This window comes from Carassius gibelio, chromosome B19 (assembly GCF_023724105.1).
Source record: "Carassius gibelio isolate Cgi1373 ecotype wild population from Czech Republic chromosome B19, carGib1.2-hapl.c, whole genome shotgun sequence".
Taxonomy (NCBI): Eukaryota; Metazoa; Chordata; class Actinopteri; order Cypriniformes; family Cyprinidae; genus Carassius; species Carassius gibelio.
The window spans coordinates 9,224,228-9,247,583 of NC_068414.1; the positions used below are offsets into that span (position 1 = coordinate 9,224,228).

General features: G+C 34.9%; 1 protein-coding gene and 1 long non-coding RNA gene across 15 annotated transcripts in view; one reads left to right on the forward strand and one right to left on the reverse strand.

Moving 5' to 3' along the window:
* The window catches only part of LOC127979204 (H-2 class I histocompatibility antigen, alpha chain), a 29,967-nt gene extending 12,444 nt beyond the window's left edge, over positions 1-17,523 (forward strand). For 2 of the 14 annotated variants that reach the window (XM_052584496.1, XM_052584497.1), the window contains exons 8-9: positions 8,541-8,608; positions 9,180-9,683. In XM_052584496.1, the coding sequence (XP_052440456.1) occupies positions 8,541-8,608; positions 9,180-9,200 (89 nt within the window). In that variant the 3' untranslated portion in view covers positions 9,201-9,683. The other 12 variants (XM_052584509.1, XM_052584503.1, XM_052584510.1 and 9 more) reach the window with 12 other exon arrangements.
* LOC127979240 (uncharacterized) lies at positions 446-5,652 on the reverse strand. Its single transcript, XR_008158755.1, has 3 exons — positions 5,419-5,652; positions 1,720-1,897; positions 446-460 (listed from the first exon to the last, which is right to left on the reverse strand). It is a non-coding gene; the product is annotated as an uncharacterized LOC127979240 (long non-coding RNA).
* Positions 17,524-23,356: the final 5,833 nt, after the last annotated feature.

Below are 23,356 nucleotides of genomic sequence, written 5' to 3' on the forward strand. Positions count from 1 at the left end.
TGTTATTTTTGTAAAAATGAGAAAGAGGTGTTAACACATTTGTGTTTTGTTTGTAAAATTACCCAGAAGTTTTGGAAGGAATTGGCATATTTAATTTTTAATCTTGTAAAGGATCTATACTGTTTTTCTTTAAAGGACATTATTGTGTGAAAAAAAAAATGTCTACAAAGGTCTTGAATACATTGTTAATTTATTCATATTGCTGGCAAAATTGTATATACATAAACAAAAGTGCTTAAACTCATCCCCAATATTTAAGGTATTTGTAGGTGAATTTGATTGGTTTATATCTTCATTGAAATTGATAAAATAAAAAAAGTAATGAAAACATTATAAATTTTATTACATTATTTTTAGATCCCCTGTTACTAATTAATGTCACACTTTTAATTACACTGATTGTTTTTCGTTGTGCTCTGTATGATATTTGTTCTGTGTTAAAAAAACAATAAAAAAAAAACTAGGTATCTGCCTTTAGCAACTTCCTGAGGAAATTAGTTGTCAGCATCATGCACCATCTTCTCACAGCAGACTGTTTCCGCGTTCGGTTGTTGCGCAGTTGTATTCAGACTTCAGTAAATATCAGGAGAGTTTACAGATAATTAAAAGCTTTCCAGCCATGGGTACGACTGTCCCGACCGCGAGTTTTGCTCTTCTTTGTGTTTTTCTTCTCTGTGAGCCCTCACTTCAAACAGGTAAACGATCACATTTTGCTGTTTTTGTCAGAGAAAGAAAGTGAAAGTAACTCTACACTTCCTGGTCTAAAACGGCGTTGTCACAAAATAATTTCAATTTGATTACGAATGTATGCTAACATAATACATTTAAAAGTGTTTAAATATACTCATAAAAAATAATTGTATAAGAGTTTTGTCAACTTAAAAGCAACTATCCACAGATTGATGTCCTAAACGTCGAGGGCCTTTATTTACCAACACCTTTATATTAGATGGCCTTACTATGTACTTACATTTAAATAATCATTTGGCACAATGTACTTACGGTGTATAATTTTCCCCTTTTTATTTTTGTTGGTTGTCAAATTATTATCCATTGGTATTGTTAATAATAAACAAATTCAAGGTCTCCAAATTTTTGGTAAAGTAATTAAAAAAGTGGTGGATGACACAACCTTATTTTTATAAAAGGGCTCATCTCATTTCTACTGCTATCTCCTTCATTAATAGCTTCTTTAAGGCTTCTGGCTTAATTATAAATGTATCCAAATGTGAAATCCTTCCTTTACACAATTTAAATGATAAAGTTATTAGTAATATTCCAGTGAGATCCTCTGTCAAATACCTAGGATTTCTTGTAACAAAGGATGTTACAGAAAGACAAAACTTAAATTTCTCCTCTAGAAAAATGAAAATTTTACTGTTTTTCTTTAAAGGACATTATTGTGTACTATGAAAAAAATGTTAACAAAGGTCTTGAATACATTGTTAATTTATTCATATTGCTGGCAAAATTGTATATACATAAACAAAAGTGCTTAAACTCGTCCCCGATATTTAAGGTATTTGTAGCTGAATTTGATTGGTTTATATCTTCACTGAAATTGTTAAAATACAAAAAGTCATTAACACGTTTAAAATATTATTACATTATTTTTAGATCCCCTGTTACTAATTAATGTCACACTTTTAATTACACTGATTGTCTTTCGCTGTGCTCTGTATGATATTTGTTCTGTGTTAAAAAAACTATTTAAAAAACTAGGTATCTGCCTTTAGCAACTTCCTGAGGAAATTAGTTGTCAGCATCATCCGCCATCTTCTCACAGCAGACTGTTTCTGTGTTCGGTTGTTGCGCAGTTGTATTCAGACTTCAGTAAATATCAGGATAGTTTACAGAGAATTAAAATCTTTCCAGCCATGGGTACGACTGTCCCGACCTCGAGTTTTGCTCTGCTTTGTGTTTTTCTTCTCTGTGAGCCCTCACTTCAAACAGGTAAACCATCACATTTTGCTCTTTTTAGTTGGAGAAACTAAGTGAAAGTAACTCTACACTTCCTGGTGTCTAAAACGGCGTTGTCACAAAATAATTTAGATTTGATTACGAATGTATGCTAACATAATACATTTAAAAAGTGTATCTAAATACTCATACAAATAATTGTATAAAAGTTTTGTCAACTTAAAAGCAACTATCCACAGATTGATGTCCTAAACGTCGATCAACATGGCAGCGCAGGTTCCTTTATTTACCAACACCTTTATATTAGATGGCCTTACTATGTACTTACATTTAAATAATCATTAAGTGCAATGCACTTATTGTGTACAAACGTGTTTTACATTGTAGGCTACTTGTATTTAAAAAGACAAATAAAGAAAATGCAGTAATTTTTTTTTATAGTAATTCATTTCTGTAATTAGATGTATGATTACACTGTTGACTGATCCCTAGACCTAAAACCTACCACAACAGCAAACCTGACCCTAATCTTATACAGTATATCCCACCTCAGTATCAGCAGAAGTGTTTTACAATATGAGCACAGTAAATATATTTTTACTTTCTTTATGTAAATACAGAGTAGTTAAGGCCACCTAACACAGTTCTGTCTTATTAGGGTGATTTATATTGTCATTACAATAATTTTTCATGGTGTCAAATCAATGGAATTTTTTATTTATTTATGTGGGATATACAGTAGCCTATTTAGGCTATTCTTGTTTCGAGAAATTATTATTAGTTTTATTTTTAGCTTTAACCTTATAAGACAAGAATTGACAAAAATGACAGCTGTTTCCATTGTGATAACTGACTGCTTAAAATATCTACCTGTTATTTAACATTTAGTAGAACAGAAAATAAAACATAACTGCAACTTCAGTGGTCGTGAGTGTTGCTTTAGATGGTATAATGGTTAATAATGGTTAATTAAACTCAAACCCATTAAAACAAAGCCCAAACATACCGACTGTCAGCTGGAATATAATTTTAAAGTAAAGCTACTTTATTTCGCCCATGTTGCATCACGTCGCCAAAACGTTGCTCCAAACAAGACGTAACCTTGGCGGAAGAACTGTATGTTGTAATGAGAAATAGGGCATTAATAAATGTTATTAATCCTGAACACATCGTTTATCACGCTGTTTATCATTTTTAGAGGTATAAACCATGATCACATTTTGCTGTTTTTGTCAGAGAAAGAAAGTGAAAGTAACTCTACACTTCCTGGTCTAAAACGTCTTTGTCACGAAATAATTTCAATTTGATTACGAATGTATGCTAACATAATACATTTAAAAGTGTATAAATATACTCATAAAAAATAATTATATAAGAGTTTTGTCAACTTAAAAGCAACTCTCCACAGATTGATGTCCTAAACGTCGATCAACATGGCAGCGCAGGGGCCTTTATTTACCAACACCTTTATATTAGATGGCCTTACTATGTACTTACATTTAAATAATCATTTGGCACAATGTACTCACGGTGTACAATTTTCCCCTTTTTATTTTTGTTGGTTGTCAAATTATTATCCATTGGTATTGTTAATAATAAACAAATTCAAGGTCTCCAAATTTTTGGTAAAGTAATAAAAATTTCACAAGTGGTGGATGACACAACCTTATTTTTATAAAAGGGCTCATCTCATTTCTACTGCTATCTCCTTCATTAATAGCTTCTTTAAGGCTTCTGGCTTAATTATAAATGTATCCAAATGTGAAATCCTTCCTTTACACAATTTAAATGATAAAGTTATTAGTAATATTCCAGTGAGATCCTCTGTCAAATACCTAGGATTTCTTGTAACAAAGGATGTTACAGAAAGACAAAACTTAAATTTCTCCTCTAGATTAAAAAAGACCAAAGCGTTATTAAACTGTTGGTCTGTTTATGGTCGTGTCCTATTATTTAAAACAGAAGGCTTATCTCGATCTGTCTATCACTCCCTATCTATATATGTTGAAGACTTTTATTCTAAAGATATCAATCATCTGTTTTATTCTTTTATTTGGAAAAACAAATCCCAAAGACTAAAGGGTTCTTACTAATAAGAAAGCTGAAGCGGGTCTGGAAGTACTTTATCTTGAAGATGTTAACAGAACTTTTAAAGTTGGATTAAATTTTTTTTATTAATCGTTTCTCCCTTTGGAACCACATTCCACACAGTCTCTTTAATCAAAATAGGTGGCCTTTCTGTTAACTTGTGACTTTAATATTTCTAAACTTCCTCTTAAATTGTCAAAATTCCACCAGCAAGTGCTTTTAGCCTGGAAATTTGCTACTCACACAATTTCTCTCCTCACACTACCTTCACTTGGAATAATATCAATATAACGATTGCCAATAGATCTTTATTTTTAAGAAACTGGTTTAACAAGGATATTAATCATCTTATAAATATGTTTGATAATTCTGGGAATCTTTTAACTTAAGAACAATTCATGCAAATCCACAATTTCCCTGTGCATTTTAAGGAATTTAATTTGGTCATTAAAGCTATTCCTCCTACTCTTGTTCATCTGGTTCAAAGTCATATTCACTATAACTCTGTAGTAATGACAAAACCAAAATTAATTTTAAAATGTCTTGAACTGATCGGTAAAAATGGAATAACAAACATATTTCACTGTTTTCCCAAAACAAAATAAAATAACACCTAGATGATTTTTTTAAACTCTATTATAGATGATATTCATTTGAAGACTGCATGGTTAATCCCTTTTAAATATTGTATCAATAACAAAAATAAAGAAATACATTTTCAAATTTTGCAAACCATCTACTCTGTTAAATCAATAATTTCAAGATACTCTGATATTGATGATTTATGTTATTTTTGTAAAAATGAGAAAGAGGTGTTAACACATTTATGTTTTGTTTGTAAAATTACCCAGAAGTTTTGGAAGGAATTGGCAGATTTAATTTTTAAATTTTACTGTTTTTCTTTAAAGGACATTATTGTGTACTATGAAAAAAATGTTAACAAAGGTCTTGAATACATTGTTAATTTATTCATATTGCTGGCAAAATTGTATATACATAAACAAAAGTGCTTAAACTCGTCCCCGATATTTAAGGTATTTGTAGCTGAATTTGATTGGTTTATATCTTCACTGAAATTGTTAAAATAAAAAAAGTCATGAACACGTTTAAAATATTATTACATTATTTTTAGATCCCCTGTTACTAATTAATGTCACACTTTTAATTACACTGATTGTCTTTCGCTGTGCTCTGTATGATATTTGTTCTGTGTTAAAAAAAAAAACTATTTAAAGGTATCTGCCTTTAGCAACTTCCTGAGGAAATTAGTTGTCAGCATCATGCACCATCTTCTGACAGCAGCCTGTTTCCGCGTTCGGTTGTTGCGCAGTTGTATTCAGACTTCAGTAAATATCAGGAGAGTTTACAGAGAATTAAAATCTTTCCAGCCATGGGTACGACTGTCCCGACCGCGAGTTTTGCTCTTCTTTGTGTTTTTCTTCTCTGTGAGCCCTCACTTCAAACAGGTAAACGATCACATTTTGCTGTTTTTGTCAGAGAAAGAAAGTAAAAGTAACTCTACACTTCCTGGTGTCTAAAACGTCTTTGCCACAAATTTAAATTTGATTACGAATGTATGTTAATGTAATGCATTTAAACGTGTATCTATATACTCATAAAAATAATTATATAAGAGTTTTGTCATTTTAAAAGCAACTCTCCACAGACTTGATACTAAACGTCGATCAGCATGGCAGCGCAGGGGCCTTTATTTACCAACACCTTTATTATTGATCATAAGATCGAGACCAGGATTAGACACAAGTACAGGTTCAACTGAATAATACTTTAATTATGTTAGTTAAAAATCTTGGGGAAGTCGTGGCCTAATGGTTAGAGGGTTGGACTCCCAATCAAAGGGTTGTGGGTTCTAGTCTCGGGCCGGAGGGAATTGTGGGTGGGGGTTTGTGCATGAACAGCTCTCTCTCCACCTTCAATACCATGACTTAGGTGCCCTTGAGCAAGGCATCGAACCCCCAACTGCTCCCTGGGCGCCGCAGCATAAATGGCTGCCCACTGCTCCGAGTGTGTTCACAGTGTTTGTGTGCGTGTGTTCACTGCTCTGTGTGTGTGCACTTCGGATGGGTTAAATGCAGAGCACAAATTCTGAGTATGGGTCACCATACTTGGCTGAATGTCACTTCACTTTCTCACTTAAAAATATGATCCTTATGTATAAACAGAAATTCTGGCCTAGTAAACAAATAAAAAAAGTATATTTTTTTTACTTTATCCAGCCTTATTCCTTTGTCTCAGTGAATTATAGGTCTGACTTTATATGTTATAATATATTTAGTCTGTTCAATTCTTTCTGTAACTGAAATGTTTTGAGACCGTAGAGTTCACACCAAGTTTTATCTGCCGTTTCCTTCAGCAATGTAGCTACCTTTTTTTTTTAATCACATTTACTTTAATAGTTGATATAAAACATATAATATGTATCTTTATTGCAGAGAAACACTCCCTGTATTACATTTACACGGCGTTGTCTAAACCTGTCGAGCGGCCGGGCATCTATCAGTTCACTGCTATGGGTCTGCTAGATGACAGAGAGATCGACTATTACAATAGCATCGAACAGAGAAAGATTCCCAAACAGCACTGGATGAAGGAGAAAATGCAGCAGGATTACTGGGAGAAAGGCACCCAGTCCAGAAAGAGCAAAGAACAGTGGTTTAATGTGAACGTCGACATTCTGATGAAACGCATGAGACACAATGAATCAGGTGAGGAACACTGATACAATTCAACATGCATATTTTTATGAACATTTTTTATTATCATCTAAATCACAATCATTTGAATGTGTGTCTATTTCAGATGTTCATGTTCTTCAGTGGAGACATGGTTGTGAAATTGAGAAACAGGGAGATGAAGTGAGGTTTTCCAGAGGCATTGATGAGTACAGCTATGATGGGGCTAACTTCCTGTCTTTTGATGATAAGGAGTCTCAGTGGGTCGCTCCTGTTGATGCAGCTCTTCAAACCAAGAGGAAATGGGATAATGTGCCCATCCTAAACCAGTACACCAAGGGCTACCTGGAGAAAGAGTGTGTGGACTGGCTTAACAAATTCAGAGAATATGGAGATGGGGAGCTCAGAAACGGCTGTGAGTAAATGTTTGTTGATGATCTGCAGCTGTCATACAGATATAACTCACTGATACCCTGATTTCTGTGTCCTCAGCTCCTCCAGATGTTCATGTGTTCGCAAAAAGGTCCACCAGTGACAAAACCAAAGTCAAACTCTCCTGTTTTGCCACTGGCTTTTACCCCAAAGATGTGATATTGAGCATCAGGAAATATCGCTCACCCCTGCCTGAAGAGGAGATTGTATCCTCAGGAATCAGACCAAACCATGATGGGACCTTCCAGCTGAAGAAGAGTGTGATTATCCAGGAGGATGAAAAAGCAGAATATGATTGTTTTGTGTCTCACAGAACCCTCCCAGTGCCAATTGTCATTAAATGGGGTAATTAGAAAAAGACCAAATTTTCACATGATATTCAAATCAAAAGGCTTTTAAATTGTGAACTTATTTATTTTATTTTTTTTCTTCTTCTTGTTCTATCCTTGATCAGTTCAGATTGATTTTAAATATTTATTTTGTATTTGTATAGATGGAAAATGCCAGGACTACACTGAAGGGAATATGATGAGTTTGGTGATTGGAGTAGTGATTGGAGTCGTGCTTATGCTGGGAGTCGGTGGATTGGCTTTCTTCTTAATGAAGAGGAGAAACATCGCTGGTGAGTATGGACTGAATAATGATAAACCATACTTTCTTATTATCAGTTTTGTGTTTTCAAAGGAATAATTGTCCCCAAGACAAAAATTATTTTATTATACAATCATGGTGTAGTTATTATAAAATGCTTTTGATTTCCACTGAACAAGCATATAGCATACAGATTAAGAACTGGTTACACTTATTTCATGTTTTAACATTGTAAAATTTCTTTAAAAGTACAAGAGAGGGCTAATAACAGATCCTAGGATAGAGCAATTAATTTTGTTAGCTATGTTTTAAAAGGTGACGTTAATTGTATACAAATTGTCCATTAAATGTGTAAACACTGTTCAAATATTTTGGAATCAAAGTGTAATGTAAGTAAAATATCCAGGCATTGGAGATACATGTTAAGACATAAAGCATTTCACTGTGCAGTTCAAAATCTCTGATGTGACTTGTATTGCTGCTTAACTTGAATATCTGTTAAATCTAAAACGGAAAAAAGAGGAAGTCAGCCTGGTTCTGACTCTGGTGAATATGCCACTTTGGTTTTCTTAAATAATACACCAAAATCAGGTTGCATCTGTAAATGCGTCATTTTATGTTTCTGTAATTCAAACTATAATCTTATGAATCTCATTGTGCACACAAAGCTTTTCACCAGTTTTACTTAATGCTGCTGTTTTTGCCTTTCTCGTTCTCTTTTTTTTATTGATTGATTGATTGGTGCATCCCTGTGTAATATGTCATCTCATGCACAGCACTGGAGAAACACTTTGACAATTTACTGTTTCTCAACAGGAAAAGGAAGTTCTGATCCAAGTCCAGACGGCAGTTCCACTAGCTCTCAGGAGTCAGTGAACCTCGTGGTAACTATATTTTAATATAATATCAGTGCAGCCAGAGGGAACACCTTAACATGTTTCTGTTTTCCCTCAGGTTAGGGTAGCACAGGAAAAATATCATATGGTCAACAAAATGGTTAAGCCTTAAAAGATTCGCCAAATTGTGGATCCTGGGGTTTGAACTAGCAGGGACAGGGAACCAGCAGCAGAAGGTGCAGAGTAGACAAGTCTCATGTAAATATTTGGGAAGTCTGAACATCAGCCAGAGACTGCAGCATTCTGGATGAACTGCAAATGTTTGATGACATACACCTCCATAGATATGACCCAAAGAAAGTTAGAGTAATCAGACAAAAGCAGACTTAAGGACCAGAATGTGGATAGCTATTTTTAAGCATCCCTTACACATTGAAGTGAACTCTACATTTGGGAATACTGGACATCCTCTGATTTTAAATAAAGCGTAGACAATGGTAGCTACCTCTTGATTAAAAGTGTCTTAGAGACTCACATGGAAATACCAAACATCAGTTGCCTAATATTTAGCCACTCCTAATAGTAAACTGAATAACAAATATTAATGTCTGTGTTTCAGATTAAGACCTCCACTGGTTAAAACCAGCTTGCATAAGGACATTCACTTCTAAAATAACAGTCTATAGAGTGAGAGCATCACTGAACGGCAGATCTGTGGCATTTGATATCAACAACTCTGACAGTTCTGACAATCATTATTTTTTATATATATATATAGTTTATAATACCAGTAAAAAAATCCCAGAGCATGCTTGTAAAATGTTCTAATTTCCAAATAATCATCTGGGATACTCTTTAAGAATTATATTTTTTTTATAATCTTGAAAAGTAGTTTTTCTCATCACTTTAAAGAATTTCCTCTAATTAAAAAAAGCCGTAAAAACATTCAATGTTGTAAAAAAAAAAAAGAAAAAAATGTATTCATAAATAAATGTTAACTTTTATTGTTTTTTTATTTCCTTTTAATTGTTATTGTATTGTTTTGTTGTCATTTTTTTATCTGTTTCCCTTTGATAATGTTAATAATAAAATAATAAATAAATAAATAAACTTTCCCTGGAAATTAGTTGTCAACTTCATCCGCCATCTTCTGACAGCAGACTGTTTCTGTGTTCGGTTGTTGCGCAGTTGTATTCAGACTTCAGTAAATATCAGGAAAGTTTACAGAGAATTAAAAGCTTTCCAGCCATGGGCACGACTGTGCCGACCGCGAGTTTTGCTCTGCTTTGTGTTTTTCTTCTCTGTGAGCCCTCACTTCAAACAGGTAAACGATCACATTTTGCTGTTTTTGTCAGAGAAAGAAAGTGAAAGTAACTCTACACTTCCTGGTGTCTAAAACGGCGTTGTCACTAAATAATTTAAATTTGATTACGAATGTATGCTAACATAATACTTTTAAAAGTGTATCCATATGCTCATACAAATAATTATATAAGAGTTTTGTCAAAAGCAACTCTCCACAGATTGATGTCCTAAACGTCGATCAACATGGAAGCGCAGGGGCCTTTATTTACCAACACCTTTATATTAGATGGCCTTACTATGTACTTACATTTAAATAATCATTCGGTACACTGCATTGTGTACAAACATGTTTTACATTGTAGGCTACTTGTATTTAAAAAGTAAATACAAATATACTTTTATAGTAATTAAATTCTGTAATTATGATTACATATTGATCCCTAGACCTAAAACCTACCACAACAGCAAACCTGACCCTAATCTTATGCAGTATATCTCACCTCAGTATCAGCAGAGGTGTTTTACTTTCTTTATGTAAATACAGAGTAGTTAAGGCCACCTAACACATTTCTGTCTTATTAGGGTGATTTATATTGTCATTACAATAATTTTTCATGGTGTCAAATCAATAGTATTTTTGTGGGATCTACAGTAGCCTATTTAGGCTATTCTTGTTTAGAGAAATTATGATTAGTTTCAATTTTAGTTTTAACATTATAAGACAACATTTTACAAATATGACAGCTGTTTTCATTGTGATAACTGACTGCTTAAAATATCTACCTGTTATTTAACATTTAGTAGAACAGAAAATAAAACATAACTGCAACTTCAGTGGTCGTGAGTGTTGCTTTAGATTGTCTAAATGGTTAATAATGGTTAATTAAACTCAAACCCATTAAAACAAAGCCCAAACATACCGACTGTCACAGGGCCGTGCACAGACCTTTTGAGGGGCATGTGCTGAAACCAAAAAAGGGCACCCCCTCCCTTTTTATTATATCAAGATTATTTAGTAAGCCAGCATAAAAGGAAGAAATGGTCACATCTTCATGACAAATTCAATAACACAAAATAATAGTCTCAAAAGCTTTAGATTTATTCAAGATAATAACAACCATAATAATAATATAAGATAATTAGATAGTATATATTATCTATAGATAATATAGACTCCCTCTTTTTTTAAATTGCATTTATATAGAAAAAAAAAACTTGACTCATACATAAACATGTTAACCAAATAATACAAATTAGCTTATAAAACTTATAAAACCAAGATCTTTTTTTATTGAACTTTATCTACTTTTTTTATGAACTTTGCAAAGAAAAAAAAATTATATATTCTCTTTTTTAGCTATTCTGTTTGGTTTTATAAGCTAATTTGTATTATTTGGTTAACATGATTATGAATGACATTGAGAAGAGGGGAAGGTGAGCAATGAATTAAGTATTTTTGACAAACTTTTTTGAAATATAATTTAAGTAATTATGTCCAACTCAATTCCAGATTACAAGAAACTATAGCCATATCGTTACTATAACATATCCAATATGTATCCGCCTAACTGGCAAAAATTTGATACTGTGGTGGACCAGGGATGTTGGTCTCTTGAAGGTCTCTTATCCACTACACTTTCCCTAAAATAAGCCAGCAATGAAAAAATAAATAAAAACAGTGTGAAAAGTACAGTTGCAGTGAAAAGCATTTCTGAAGGATCACGTGACACTGAAGAGTACTGATGTAATGATGCTGAAAATTCAGCTTTGATCACAAAAATAAATTACATTTTAAAATATATTCAAATAGAAAATAGTTATTTAAAATTTTAAAAATATTACACAATATAAGTGTTTTTGCTGTATTTTGGATCAAATAAATGAAGCCTTGGAATGAATCATGAATTACATTCTGCATGATAAACTATAAAGATTTCACAGTGATCTTCTGTCATTTTTTTTAGTTACTACTACATTACTGTAGTAAAACCATGTTTTACTACATTTTATACATGTGAGGACAAGCGGAGAGTATACCATAACATGATTAGCCTAAATGTTAATAAATTAAGTGTATCAGCAATCATAAATCAAAGAAGAAATTTCTTAGAAATATGTTATCTAGGTGACGAGGATCACTCGTCGCTTTGTGTAAGTTCCAGTACGAAACAGCGCAGGGGCACACCTGTTATGATTTTCCGATGGTAAAAACAAATTATATGTTGTTGTATCACTTACCAATATATTTAGTTTTTGACCAGCAAATGTGTGCAAATGTGATTTTTTTTTTTTTTTTTTTTTTCGTCATTAAAACGGCGACGGCACCTGCCGCTACGTCCTGACATTTTATCCTACCGTGTCAGATTTTCCTACCCTGGTTTACTGCGCACGCGCACATCAATATCGCGTCCTTTGTCACATCACATTTTCATCTACATGTTACAAACTAGTTTTTGTAGCTATATAGACGGAGCGCTCGGTTTTTCCTGTGGTAAAATGCATTTGGCCAAAATCGCATTTTATAAAAGATGAAATGCTACTGTATGCACAGGCTATTTAAGTGTTGGCTATGTATTGGCTATGACTAGATGGCAAATGTTAGCCCTCTCTCTCAGGCGATGTCCCACATGTCTCAGTCAGTCAGACAGACATCCAATAAATAAAATATGAGCCTTTATAGACAAGTGTTTAGTAGTACTTATTCAAACAAGAAGATATTTATTTACCCTTCGCAAAACTTTGTTTAGCTCAGCTGTTGTCTACTGTGCGGCTGCTGTGGAACCTCAGTTGAATGAGGGGGCGGAGTTATCAGCTTACTGACAGTTTGAGGATCGAAAAAGATTTACACAAGCTCGTTTTAAGAACTTTCATTTGCGAAATATTTGTAAAACAGAAAGACAGACGTAAAAGGTTACCAATAGCATTGATTTAAAAAAAAAAAAAAAATTAAAATAAAGGGCACTTCGGAGTGTAAGGGCAAAAAGCTGTCATAAAAAGGTTGAGCCCTACCTGTGCACGTGCCTGGACTGTCAGCTGGAATATAATTTTAATGTAACGCTACTTTATTTCACCCATGCTGCATTACGTCGCCAAAACGTTGCTCCAAACAAGACGTGAACTTGAAGAACTGTTTGTTGTAATGAGAAATAGGGCATTAATAAATGTTATTAAACCTGAACACATCGTTAAGCACGCTGTTTAATATTTTTAGAGGTAATAAACCGGTCTAGAACATGCACCTCCACGGCTTGTGTTGATTTAGTAATCTTGCTTTAATCCATCTGCCCAGATACGAATGAAATTATCGCTCACTATTTTCTTATTGGCTATCCTACATCATCCGCCATCTTCTCACAGCAGACTGTTTCTGTGTTCGGTTGTTGCGCAGTTGTATTCAGACTTCAGTAAATATCATAATTAAAATCTTTCCAGCCATGGGCACGACTGTCCCGACCGCGAGTTTTGCTCTGCTTTGTGTTTTTCTTCTCTGTGAGCCCTCACTTCAAACAGGTAAACGATCACATTTAGCTCTTTTTGTCAGAGAAAGGAAAGTGAAAGTAACTCTACACTTCCTGGTCTAAAACGTCTTTGTCACGAAAGAATTAACATTTGATTACGACTGTATGCTAACATAATACATTTAAACGTGTGTCTATATACTCATAAAAATAACTGTATAAAAGTTTTGTCAACTTAAAAGCAACTATCCACAGACTTTATACTAAACGTCGATCAACAGCGCAGTGGCCTTTATTTACCAACACCTTTATTATTGATCATAAGATCAAGATTAGACACAAGTACAGGTTCAACTGAATTACACTTTAATTATGTTAATTAAAAATACGATCCTTATGTATAAACGGAAATATTTTTATTTTTTACTTTATCCAGCCTTATTCCTTTGTCTCAGTGGATTATAGGTCTGACTTTATATGTTATAATATATTTAGTCTGTTCAATTCTTTCTGTAACTGAAATGTTTTGAGACTGTAGAGTTCACATCAAGTTTTATCTGCCATTCCCTTCAGATTTTTTTTATCACATTTACTTCAATAGTTGATATAAAACATATAATATGTATCTTTATTGCAGAGAAACACTCCCTGTATTACATTTACACGGCGTTGTCTAAACCTGTCGAGCTGCCGGGCATCTATCAGTTCACTGCTATGGGTCTGCTAGATGACAGAGAGATCGACTATTACAATAGCATCGAACAGAGAAAGATTCCCAAACAGCACTGGATGAAGGAGAAAATGCAGCAGGATTACTGGGAGAAAGGCACCCAGTCCAGAAAGAGCAAAGAACAGTGGTTTAATGTGAACGTCGACATTTTGATGAAACGCATGAGACACAATGAATCAGGTGAGTAACACTGATACAATTCAACATGCATATTTTTTTTATGAAAAAAATTAATATTTTTTATCATAATAAAATCTTACAAACATTTTAATTTGTGTCTATTTCAGATGTTCATGTTCTTCAGTGGAGACATGGTTGTGAAATTGAGAAACAGGGAGATGAAGTGAGGTTTTCCAGAGGCATTGATGAGTACAGCTACGATGGAGATAACTTCCTGTCTTTTGATGATAAGGAGTCTCAGTGGGTCGCTCCTGTTGATGCAGCTCTACCAACCAAGAGGAAGTGGGATAATGTGCCCATCCTAAACCAGTACACCAAGGGCTACCTGGAGAAAGAGTGTGTGGACTGGCTTAACAAATTCAGAGACTATGGAGATGAGGAGCTCAGAAACGGCTGTGAGTAAATGTTTTATTTGATGATCTGCAGCTGTCATACAGATATAACTCACTGATACCCTGATTTCTGTGTCCTCAGCTCCTCCAGATGTTCATGTGTTTGCAAAAAGGTGCAACAAAGACAAAACTAAAGTCAAACTCTCCTGTTTTGCCACTGGCTTCTACCCCAAAGATGTGATGCTGGTAATTAGGAAATATCGCTCACCCCTGCCTGAAGAGGAGATTGTATCCTCAGGAATCAGACCAAACCATGATGGGACCTACCAGCTGAAGAAGAGTGTGGACATCCCTGAGGATGAAAAAGCAGAATATGATTGTTTTGTGTCTCACAGAACCCTCCAAGAGCCAATAATCACCAAATGGGGTAGGCAAAACCTGAAAGCATTAAATTAAATGCTCATTAAAGCAGGGGAGTTTCCTTCGAAGCAACTCTCTATTGAGTTTTAATAGGCCCCTTAAGGGTGTCTTTGGTTTGTTGGATAATAATTGTAAAAGAAAAGGCTGAAGATCAGTTCACAAAAATAAATAAATAGGGCTGTCTAGAGATTAATATGTTTAATTAAATTAATTACACAATGCAACAATTAATAAAATTAATGGCAAATTAATCGCACATAAAATCTCACAGGTCATGAAAAATATTATGGAAATAAATGAAAGAAAACCTTTTTTTAAACACATTAAATTGATAGCCCTAATCAGACATTTGTAACTAAATAAACAATCAATTTCTTATACAATAACATGTTACACTATTAATATTTTATTACATGACTCTTGGAATACATAATACATTATGTGCAGCGAAAATAAACACTCTCATAGGATGAGCAGTCTCAGGAATAATTATGAGACCATGAGTCATCCGTGTACTATAACGTGAGAAAAAGCCACAACCTGTGAGACACTGAAGATCTGCAAGACAAAAATAATACCAAAAAGCTTAACCAGTTTTCAAAAACTATAAAATATAACACCTGCTAACATTGGTTTTTATAATGTGCAACACAAAAACCCTTGTTACAGTCTATGGATAAAATAGAGGATCCCTTAAAATCACTCTCGATTAGAGACTTAACAGTGGGATTGAATGTCAGTTCTCTAAATGTACATTTCAGTGTTTTAATTAAATTGTGTTTTTCAGATGGACTATGCCCAGACTGCGGAGGCTCACTGATTACTGGAATTGCGATTGGAGCTGTACTTGTAATAGTTATTGTTGCAGCGGTCTTTCTTTACCTTTGTTATGCTAAAATACTTGGTGAGTATTAAAATATGATTCCAGAGTCTGGGCACACTGCTTTTAATACTTTTCTTTAATTATTTAATAAAGGTGCTTCGGCAGGACTGCTACAGAGAGAAAAATATAACTAGTATTTTGTGTGGGGAGTATGAATGACCAAAATCTTTAAATAGTTGAAATCTATAATAATGTGGTTAAATTGCCAACAACTAAACTCTTCTTTACTACACACCTTAATGCATTTTTGTTGTGCTTTCAACAAAATGTATTTCAGTACCTGAAAGTAATGCACATAGATTGCACCTGTATTTATCATATTTATTTGTAACCCTCTCTAGTTTGCCCAAAAAAGAGTGAAACCAATGGAGGAGTTCAAGGGGATACTCGTAATGGAGTAATTGTAAATCTTCTGCCAGGTAAACTGCTTCAGAGAATACTGAAGTGATTCTAACATACTAAATGATTCTAACATTTTTCTCATTCGTTTCCCTTTATTAAAGGATCCAATGGAGTGTAAAGAAGTCATCTAGCAGAAAAAAAATGCATATGTATTTCAGAATTATGAACAATCTTATAGTCATGTTACACTGCAATATTGATTATAATTTCTTTTTGTGCCATAGAAAGCAGGAAAAGTAATGACTGAAGATGGACTTCTTTTTCCATCAGTATTAACGTGTGTTTTTTTTTTTTTCGGAATCATCTTATGTGTGTAAGAGTCAGACATAGGTTACTAAAACTGTTTGTAATGACTGCTTTAGTCATACTACTTTCAGTAATGTGTAGTTATGCATGTGTGATAAGAAAGAACATGAAATATGGGGGATTTTGAACTTTTATCATCTTTGACCTCAAGGAAAATGTACAATATCTGGAATAACACCTTTTGCCCTCTTTTTCAGTAAGTTCAGGAAGTTACTGTAGGGTAGCTGTAGTCATTCACTGTTATAACCAAAAATGTTTATTCAAGTTAGGTCAAACATTTCAGTTGATGACAGTATGCTTTTGTTACAACATCATGCATTTGGTAAATGCCTTTATCCACTACACACAAGTATTACACTTCACCAGTTGATACATTTCATGAGACTCAAACCCATGACACATAGTAGAGCGTGTTTTAAGTATGAATTAATGAAGTGTTGTGCTTAAGTTTTGAATAAGCAATATAACAGTGTTATAATGTGGTTGCAAAACAGTTTTGTTGAAGATTTGGCTTTGTTGACTGCAGACTGCTTTATTTATTTATTTTTTTCAGAATGAATAGCATCCTTTCACTAAGCAGAAATAAAGCATGATACACTAGATCATGCAATGAGTAAAGTTAGCACTACTGACTGAAAAACTGATTCGGTGTTACCTAAAAACTTTATAAACATATATGTATGTAATCATTTAAATGTTAAATATCATTATTGTAAATCGAAGGTCACATGCATTTCATAATATCCACCTGATTTCTCCTGTAAGAGCAGGTGTGGCCATTAGTAAATTCAACTTGTTTGCTTCTGGTGTCATCTGCTTCCAGCACTTTAGCTGCACAAAACAGCTCATCGTATTATTTTTAATATATTATCTTAATTTTAAACACATTGCTTTGTAGCTGCATTCAATAAATAAAACCACTTCCCATTAAAAGTTTTCTAAATGTCTAGAGCTTCTATTTTATTTTTTGGGGGTGTATAGAGTTATGGGTTTAAATAATTAACACACACACATTGTGTTCCAATCCGGTTAAAAGTGTCAAAGTTTTCTGTTTGTATGATACTGCAGCATTGTTGTTACTGCAGCATCTTTGTTAATGCAGCATTGTAGTCATAACACAGCATCCAATCAGAGGATTTTAAGGTAAACTAATCTCAGAAACCGCTCATGACTAATAACTGAATTTGTGTAAGAATGAGGTTAAGGTTTGCACATTTGTAAACACAATGTAGATTATTTGAGGATAGTTATGTAGTATTAATAAAGCTATTTTCCCCTACAATACTTGATATTGTAGTACTCGATCATCCTGAGAGGTTTTCAGCTTTTTGGCCCCTGATAAATCTGCATCCCTGGACATCTACATACTGTCAGAATGAACATTGTGCAAAGGTAGAGATACAATTTTATTCTAACGTAGACAACACCAACAGAAGGATTCACACACTCCCAGTGCCAGTGGTTCACCTGGCCTTGTTCAGGGAGACTACAGGAATATGGACTACAAGTCACATCAGCTGGCAGACTATAGAAATAAGTCATTGTAATCATGAACATCTGAGTAAATATACACAAATTCTGAACACACTCACCTTTCCATCAAAGCAGGTCTCTGTGCAAGGCGACCCAGAGGGTAAGCACACTTCAGTAGAGCACATGAAGTAAATCTGTTTGTAGGAAGAAACACGTGAACCACTGGCCTGTCTGCCCAAATCATGCTTCTGATCATGTGTTAGTTACCTCCTCATTTAGCTATTTTCTGCTGGACAAATCCTTGAACTGAAAGGCTTTAATCTCAAAACGCTGTTTCATGTAAAGGATGGAGGTGCTGCCAGAGTCGAGAGGATTGGGGCATCTCTAGAATAAGTGTAAATAGAGGAATCGATTCTGAATTAAAAGACACCTTTTGTCCTTAGCCATCTTCAAGAATCGGCTTAAAACACCTCTTTCATAATTTTTGACCATTTAACTCGATCACTCTCTATTCTAATACAATCCTTTATTAAAAACGATCAATAGCTTCTCTATTGTTTGTAGAATCTATTCTCTATTTGTTTTCTTTTTATTTATTATACAATAAACAAAAAGCAATAAAAGGCCCCTGACACTAATTTGCTCAATTCTTTTTCTATCTGTTTTCTTTTATTATATAAATAAATAAAGCAATCCTTGCTACACGTACTGCATTTAGTGATATTTGTCATAGCACTGGTATTTTCTTGCTATTCTATTTAGTATCTTACAAATACTAAATTTGTAAGTCGATTTGAATAAAAGTGTCTGCTAAATGACTGAGGCCCAATCCCAATTCTAAAGTCAAAGTCAAAGTCACCTTTATTTATATAGCGCTTTAAACAAAATACATTGCGTCAAAGCAACTGAACAACATTCATTTGGAAAACAGTGTGTCAATAATGCAAAATGATAGTTAAAGGCAGTTCATCATTGAATTCAGTGATGTCATCTCTGTTAAGTTTAAATAGTGTCTGTGCATTCATTTGCAATCAAGTCAATGATATCGCTGTAGATGAAGTAACTAAGCAAGCCAGAGGCGACAGCGGCAAGGAACCGAAACTCCATCGGTGACAGAATGGAGAAAAAAACCTTGGGAGAAACCAGGCTCAGTTGGGGGCCAGTTCTCCTCTGACCAGACAAAACCAGTAGTTCAATTCCAGGCTGCAGCAAAGTCAGATTGTGCAGAAGAATCATTTGTTTCCTGTGGTCTTGTCCTGTTGGTCCTCTGAGACAAGGTATTTACTGGGGATCTGTATCTGGGGCTCTAGTTGTCCTGGTCTCCACTGTCTTTCAGGGCAGTAGAGGTCCTTTCTAGGTGCTGATCCACCATCTGGTCTGGATACGTACTGGATCCGGGCGACTGCAGTGACCCTCTGATCTGGATACAGACTGGATCTGGTGGCTACGGTGACCTCGGAACAAGAGAGAAACAGACTAATATTAGCGTAGATGCCAATCTTCTAATGATGTAGAAAGTACATCGGGTGTTATGTGAAGTGTTTCCGGTTCCGGTTTACCTAATTAATGCAGCCTAAAAATCCTTTAACGGATTTGGATATTAAAAGCATATTAGTATGTGTAACAGAAATGTGTCGAACCAGACAAATTAAAGAGTATATCAAAGCTGTGCGTTGAAACACGAGCCGAATTCCTCAGGAAGTCATAAATCAGTTCTAGTGCCACAAGTCCCAAGCAAGATGACCAACCAACTTGTTCACACAACAGCTTTCAACATTAACACCACTAGAACAATTGTTTACAATTTCAATTCAAAGAAGAGAAATTTGGTGCCAAATGTGTTGTTCGTAATGGAAATGCAACGCTGGACATCACATGTAAACCCAGGAGATCAAGTTAAACACTTCCATTGACTTCCCCCCACCTAGCAGAACCAGACTGAAATTCCTAAGGGGGAAGGGTTTTAAACCTCTGTCTTCACAGAAAATCTCTTTGTCATGAGAATGGCAAAGAAACTGCTTTTTGTACATGTATATGGACCAGAATGAACTCAAAAAGACTTATAAATGAATCAGTCCATCGCTTCACTCCATATTCATTTATGCGTAACACACAAACATTTGTCTATCATGTTATAATCACTTATTGTGTATGTTTTTTTTTAAGAACTATGGGATAGTTGAAGGATACATAGTCATGTCTGGTATTTGTGTGATTGAATCTGCTTGCTTGATATTGTCCAGACAATAATTTATTTGTCCCATCTATCATATTCGTGTAATAGGAATCATGTCAAAAATTAAACCCTGCAAGGCAGGAAAATTCGGACCACATGCTTGGTAAGATAAACAAATGATTTATGATACCCCCGAGCCAAGACAATATCTGATCGGTCAAGACAACATTTGAGGTGTGGCCAACAGGCAAGTTTAAATACCTTGGGACACCCTAAAATCTTTTAGTTCTAGCCTTGCTTGTGCTATCAGTCATGCCTGCTCTTGGCTTTTAGTCGGCTTTTTAGTCTCTAGCTATATTTCTGCTATTAGCCATGTTTGTTGTCATCAATATTCTTTGAGCGCGGTTGCAGCGTTTCAGCCTGCACGCCTGTTGCTAGCCACGATGAGAAGGAACACAACCTTGTCTCGTCAAACTTTATTTCTTTTCTTTTCCATTTGAAAGTTTCATCTTCTGAGTTAAGTTTTGAAACGTCGACTCTCCGACGCCTGACCTCGGGTGCCCGTTCAACTTCAACCAGCGCACACGACTCGGCACTTTCAGCCAACGCCCAACAACCACGGGCTTTCCAAGACGTCACTTCAGCGACTGAACTTCCAGCCAATCAACGACCTCGGGATAGCCCTTTCACCGAGACTACTTTTTCACAGGAGACGCAAGTAACTTTACCTCCAGACTCTGACATTTGTGCTGGTGTATCTAACATAATTTTAACCCCATTGAGGAACTCAATGCGAGCGTTAATTAAGTGATTGATGGTTGCTCGTGTCTATGCAATTTAACGTATTGCTGTAAACTTGGGATTCCATATTTCCATTCTCCTAATCTCATCTTTCCCTAACTTTCGAAACCTCCTGCAACTTGTGTGAATGTGTGAGTGCGTGCGTTTATGTGTTATATTAGTTTATATGTCTTAGATTTATCTAATAAAGCCTTATTCATATTGAAAAGAGAAGTATCTTGTGTTTTGTGCTTAATGTCTTAATGTCTTAAGTTAATGTCTTAAACTGCCGATCTTGTTACTGTGCTAATTGATAGTGTTTTCACTATACTTTGGATATTAATATCCAGCGCAGATTTGATGTTAAACGGCTTGTTCAGTGAATCGCAGGGCATCTCAGTGATCAGCCGTGAAACAGTGATTCTGTTCAAATTCCCTTTAAATTATTAAATGATTCCCTTTGAGCTAAATTGACCTGTTTCCGTTACATATGTTATGTGTATGCCAGGTTAAAGAGATGGATCTTTAATCTAGATTTAAACTGCAAGAGTGTGTCTGCTTCCCGAACAATGTTAGGTAGGTTATTCCAGAGTATAGGCGCCAAATAGGAAAAGTATCTGCCGCCCGCAGTTGATTTTGATATTCTAGGTATTATCAAATTGACTGAGTTTTGAGAACACAGCGGACGTAGAGGAGTATAAATTCCCTCTGTTTCGTGCGTTCACGTGAAGTGGTAGGCGTGTCTCGATTCTCTTTTGGTTGCAGGGGTATTTGGGCTTACATTTGGCCAATCCCTAAAAATAATAGTTCTTTCAAAAGAAATTAAGTAAATTAAATAGGCATATTGTGTATGGGTATAGGAGTGTGCTCGAATTTTAATTAAAGTGTACTTTAGTGTTCTGGAGTTCTTTTTTATTTTATTAAATTTTTATAGCATTTAAAAATGTATTGAACCATGGACTAAATGTAATGCTGCATCCCTGCTTACTCTAAAATACTGTTTAACAGGAACAGCACAAAAGTGTGTGTGACTAAGCATAGACCCGTACTACCAACATTTGGAAAATATTTAACATGAAATCACACAATTATGATTTTGTAATTAGCCATCGAGGAGTTTCAAGTAATAATGCAGCTCTCTCATCTCTCAACCCCCAACACCGGTCCCATAAACATGGTGGTACTCAAAAAAGTTTATCCAAGGTTGGCAGGTCTGGATTATACCACATTAGCATGCTAAGAGCCATTCAGCAATTTGCTTAAATTTAGAAAAGCAACACAGCAATGCCTGACCATTGTGGAAATGATTTATTTATTTTTTGCACAGGCAAACCATTGTCTTATGGAAATTTTAAACTTGTGTTGGACAATTGGACATGGATTATATATATATACGTATATTTCTTCTCGTTGACTTTCTGTTTGACAGTTTGACCATCCCTGTTCTTAATATGTTATTGAATTAGTTTCTGTGCATCAGTCGTGTTCCTCGTGGAGTTAAGCACGTAGATCTGGATTTGTCCACCCTGCTGCCCACCACAGCCATCGCTGAGGGGGTGAGGGGGTAGTTTCACTGCAGTTTATCACAGTTTGCCATTAGTAACACTGTTGAGACCTGCACAAACTTATGTAGCCTAGTTCATACCCACTTAATTTCTTTCTCTTTCACTCCAATAAATGTGCTTGTCTGCATGTGAATGGCTCAAGACTCCATTAATAGCTCTAAAATTATGTTTTGGTATTAGCAATGGAGGCTTGGGAAGAGATGCCTACACACAAGAGCGTACACACAAGTCTCTGTGTTGTAACCATTGACACAAGCAGAATGTGACTCCTGTTGAACTATAAAAAAAATCACACACCTGAGATGTATCTGTCTCTCGTCTGTACTTCTTGACTATATATCTAAAATGCAAAATTACTTTTGTTGATTTCTGATCAAAAAATCAATTTTTTTTTTTTTTTTACTATTGCTCAAAGTGTACATGTAGTTTGTGTCTTGCTGTGTTAACATTGTTATATGATCTTTGTCTTAATAGGGCCATTCGTACAATTGTAAGTAGCTTTCCAGAGAAACAGAAAAAGATTTCTACATCCACACGCTTCGAACCCTAGACCTGCTAGCTGCTGATCCCAGTACAGCCAATGGAGAGACTGAGTCGTCCACCGTCAGGGCTGTGCATCAGTGCTGATCACCTGCACTGTCAGAAATCACACTAGTTAACTGTGCTGGCATCTGCTTAGTTGTCATGTGAAAATCTGTTCTGTTATTAATGGAATAGTTCACTCAAAAATGGAAATTTGCTGTAATTTTAATCACTCTCAGGCCATTCAAGAAAAAGAAGAGATTG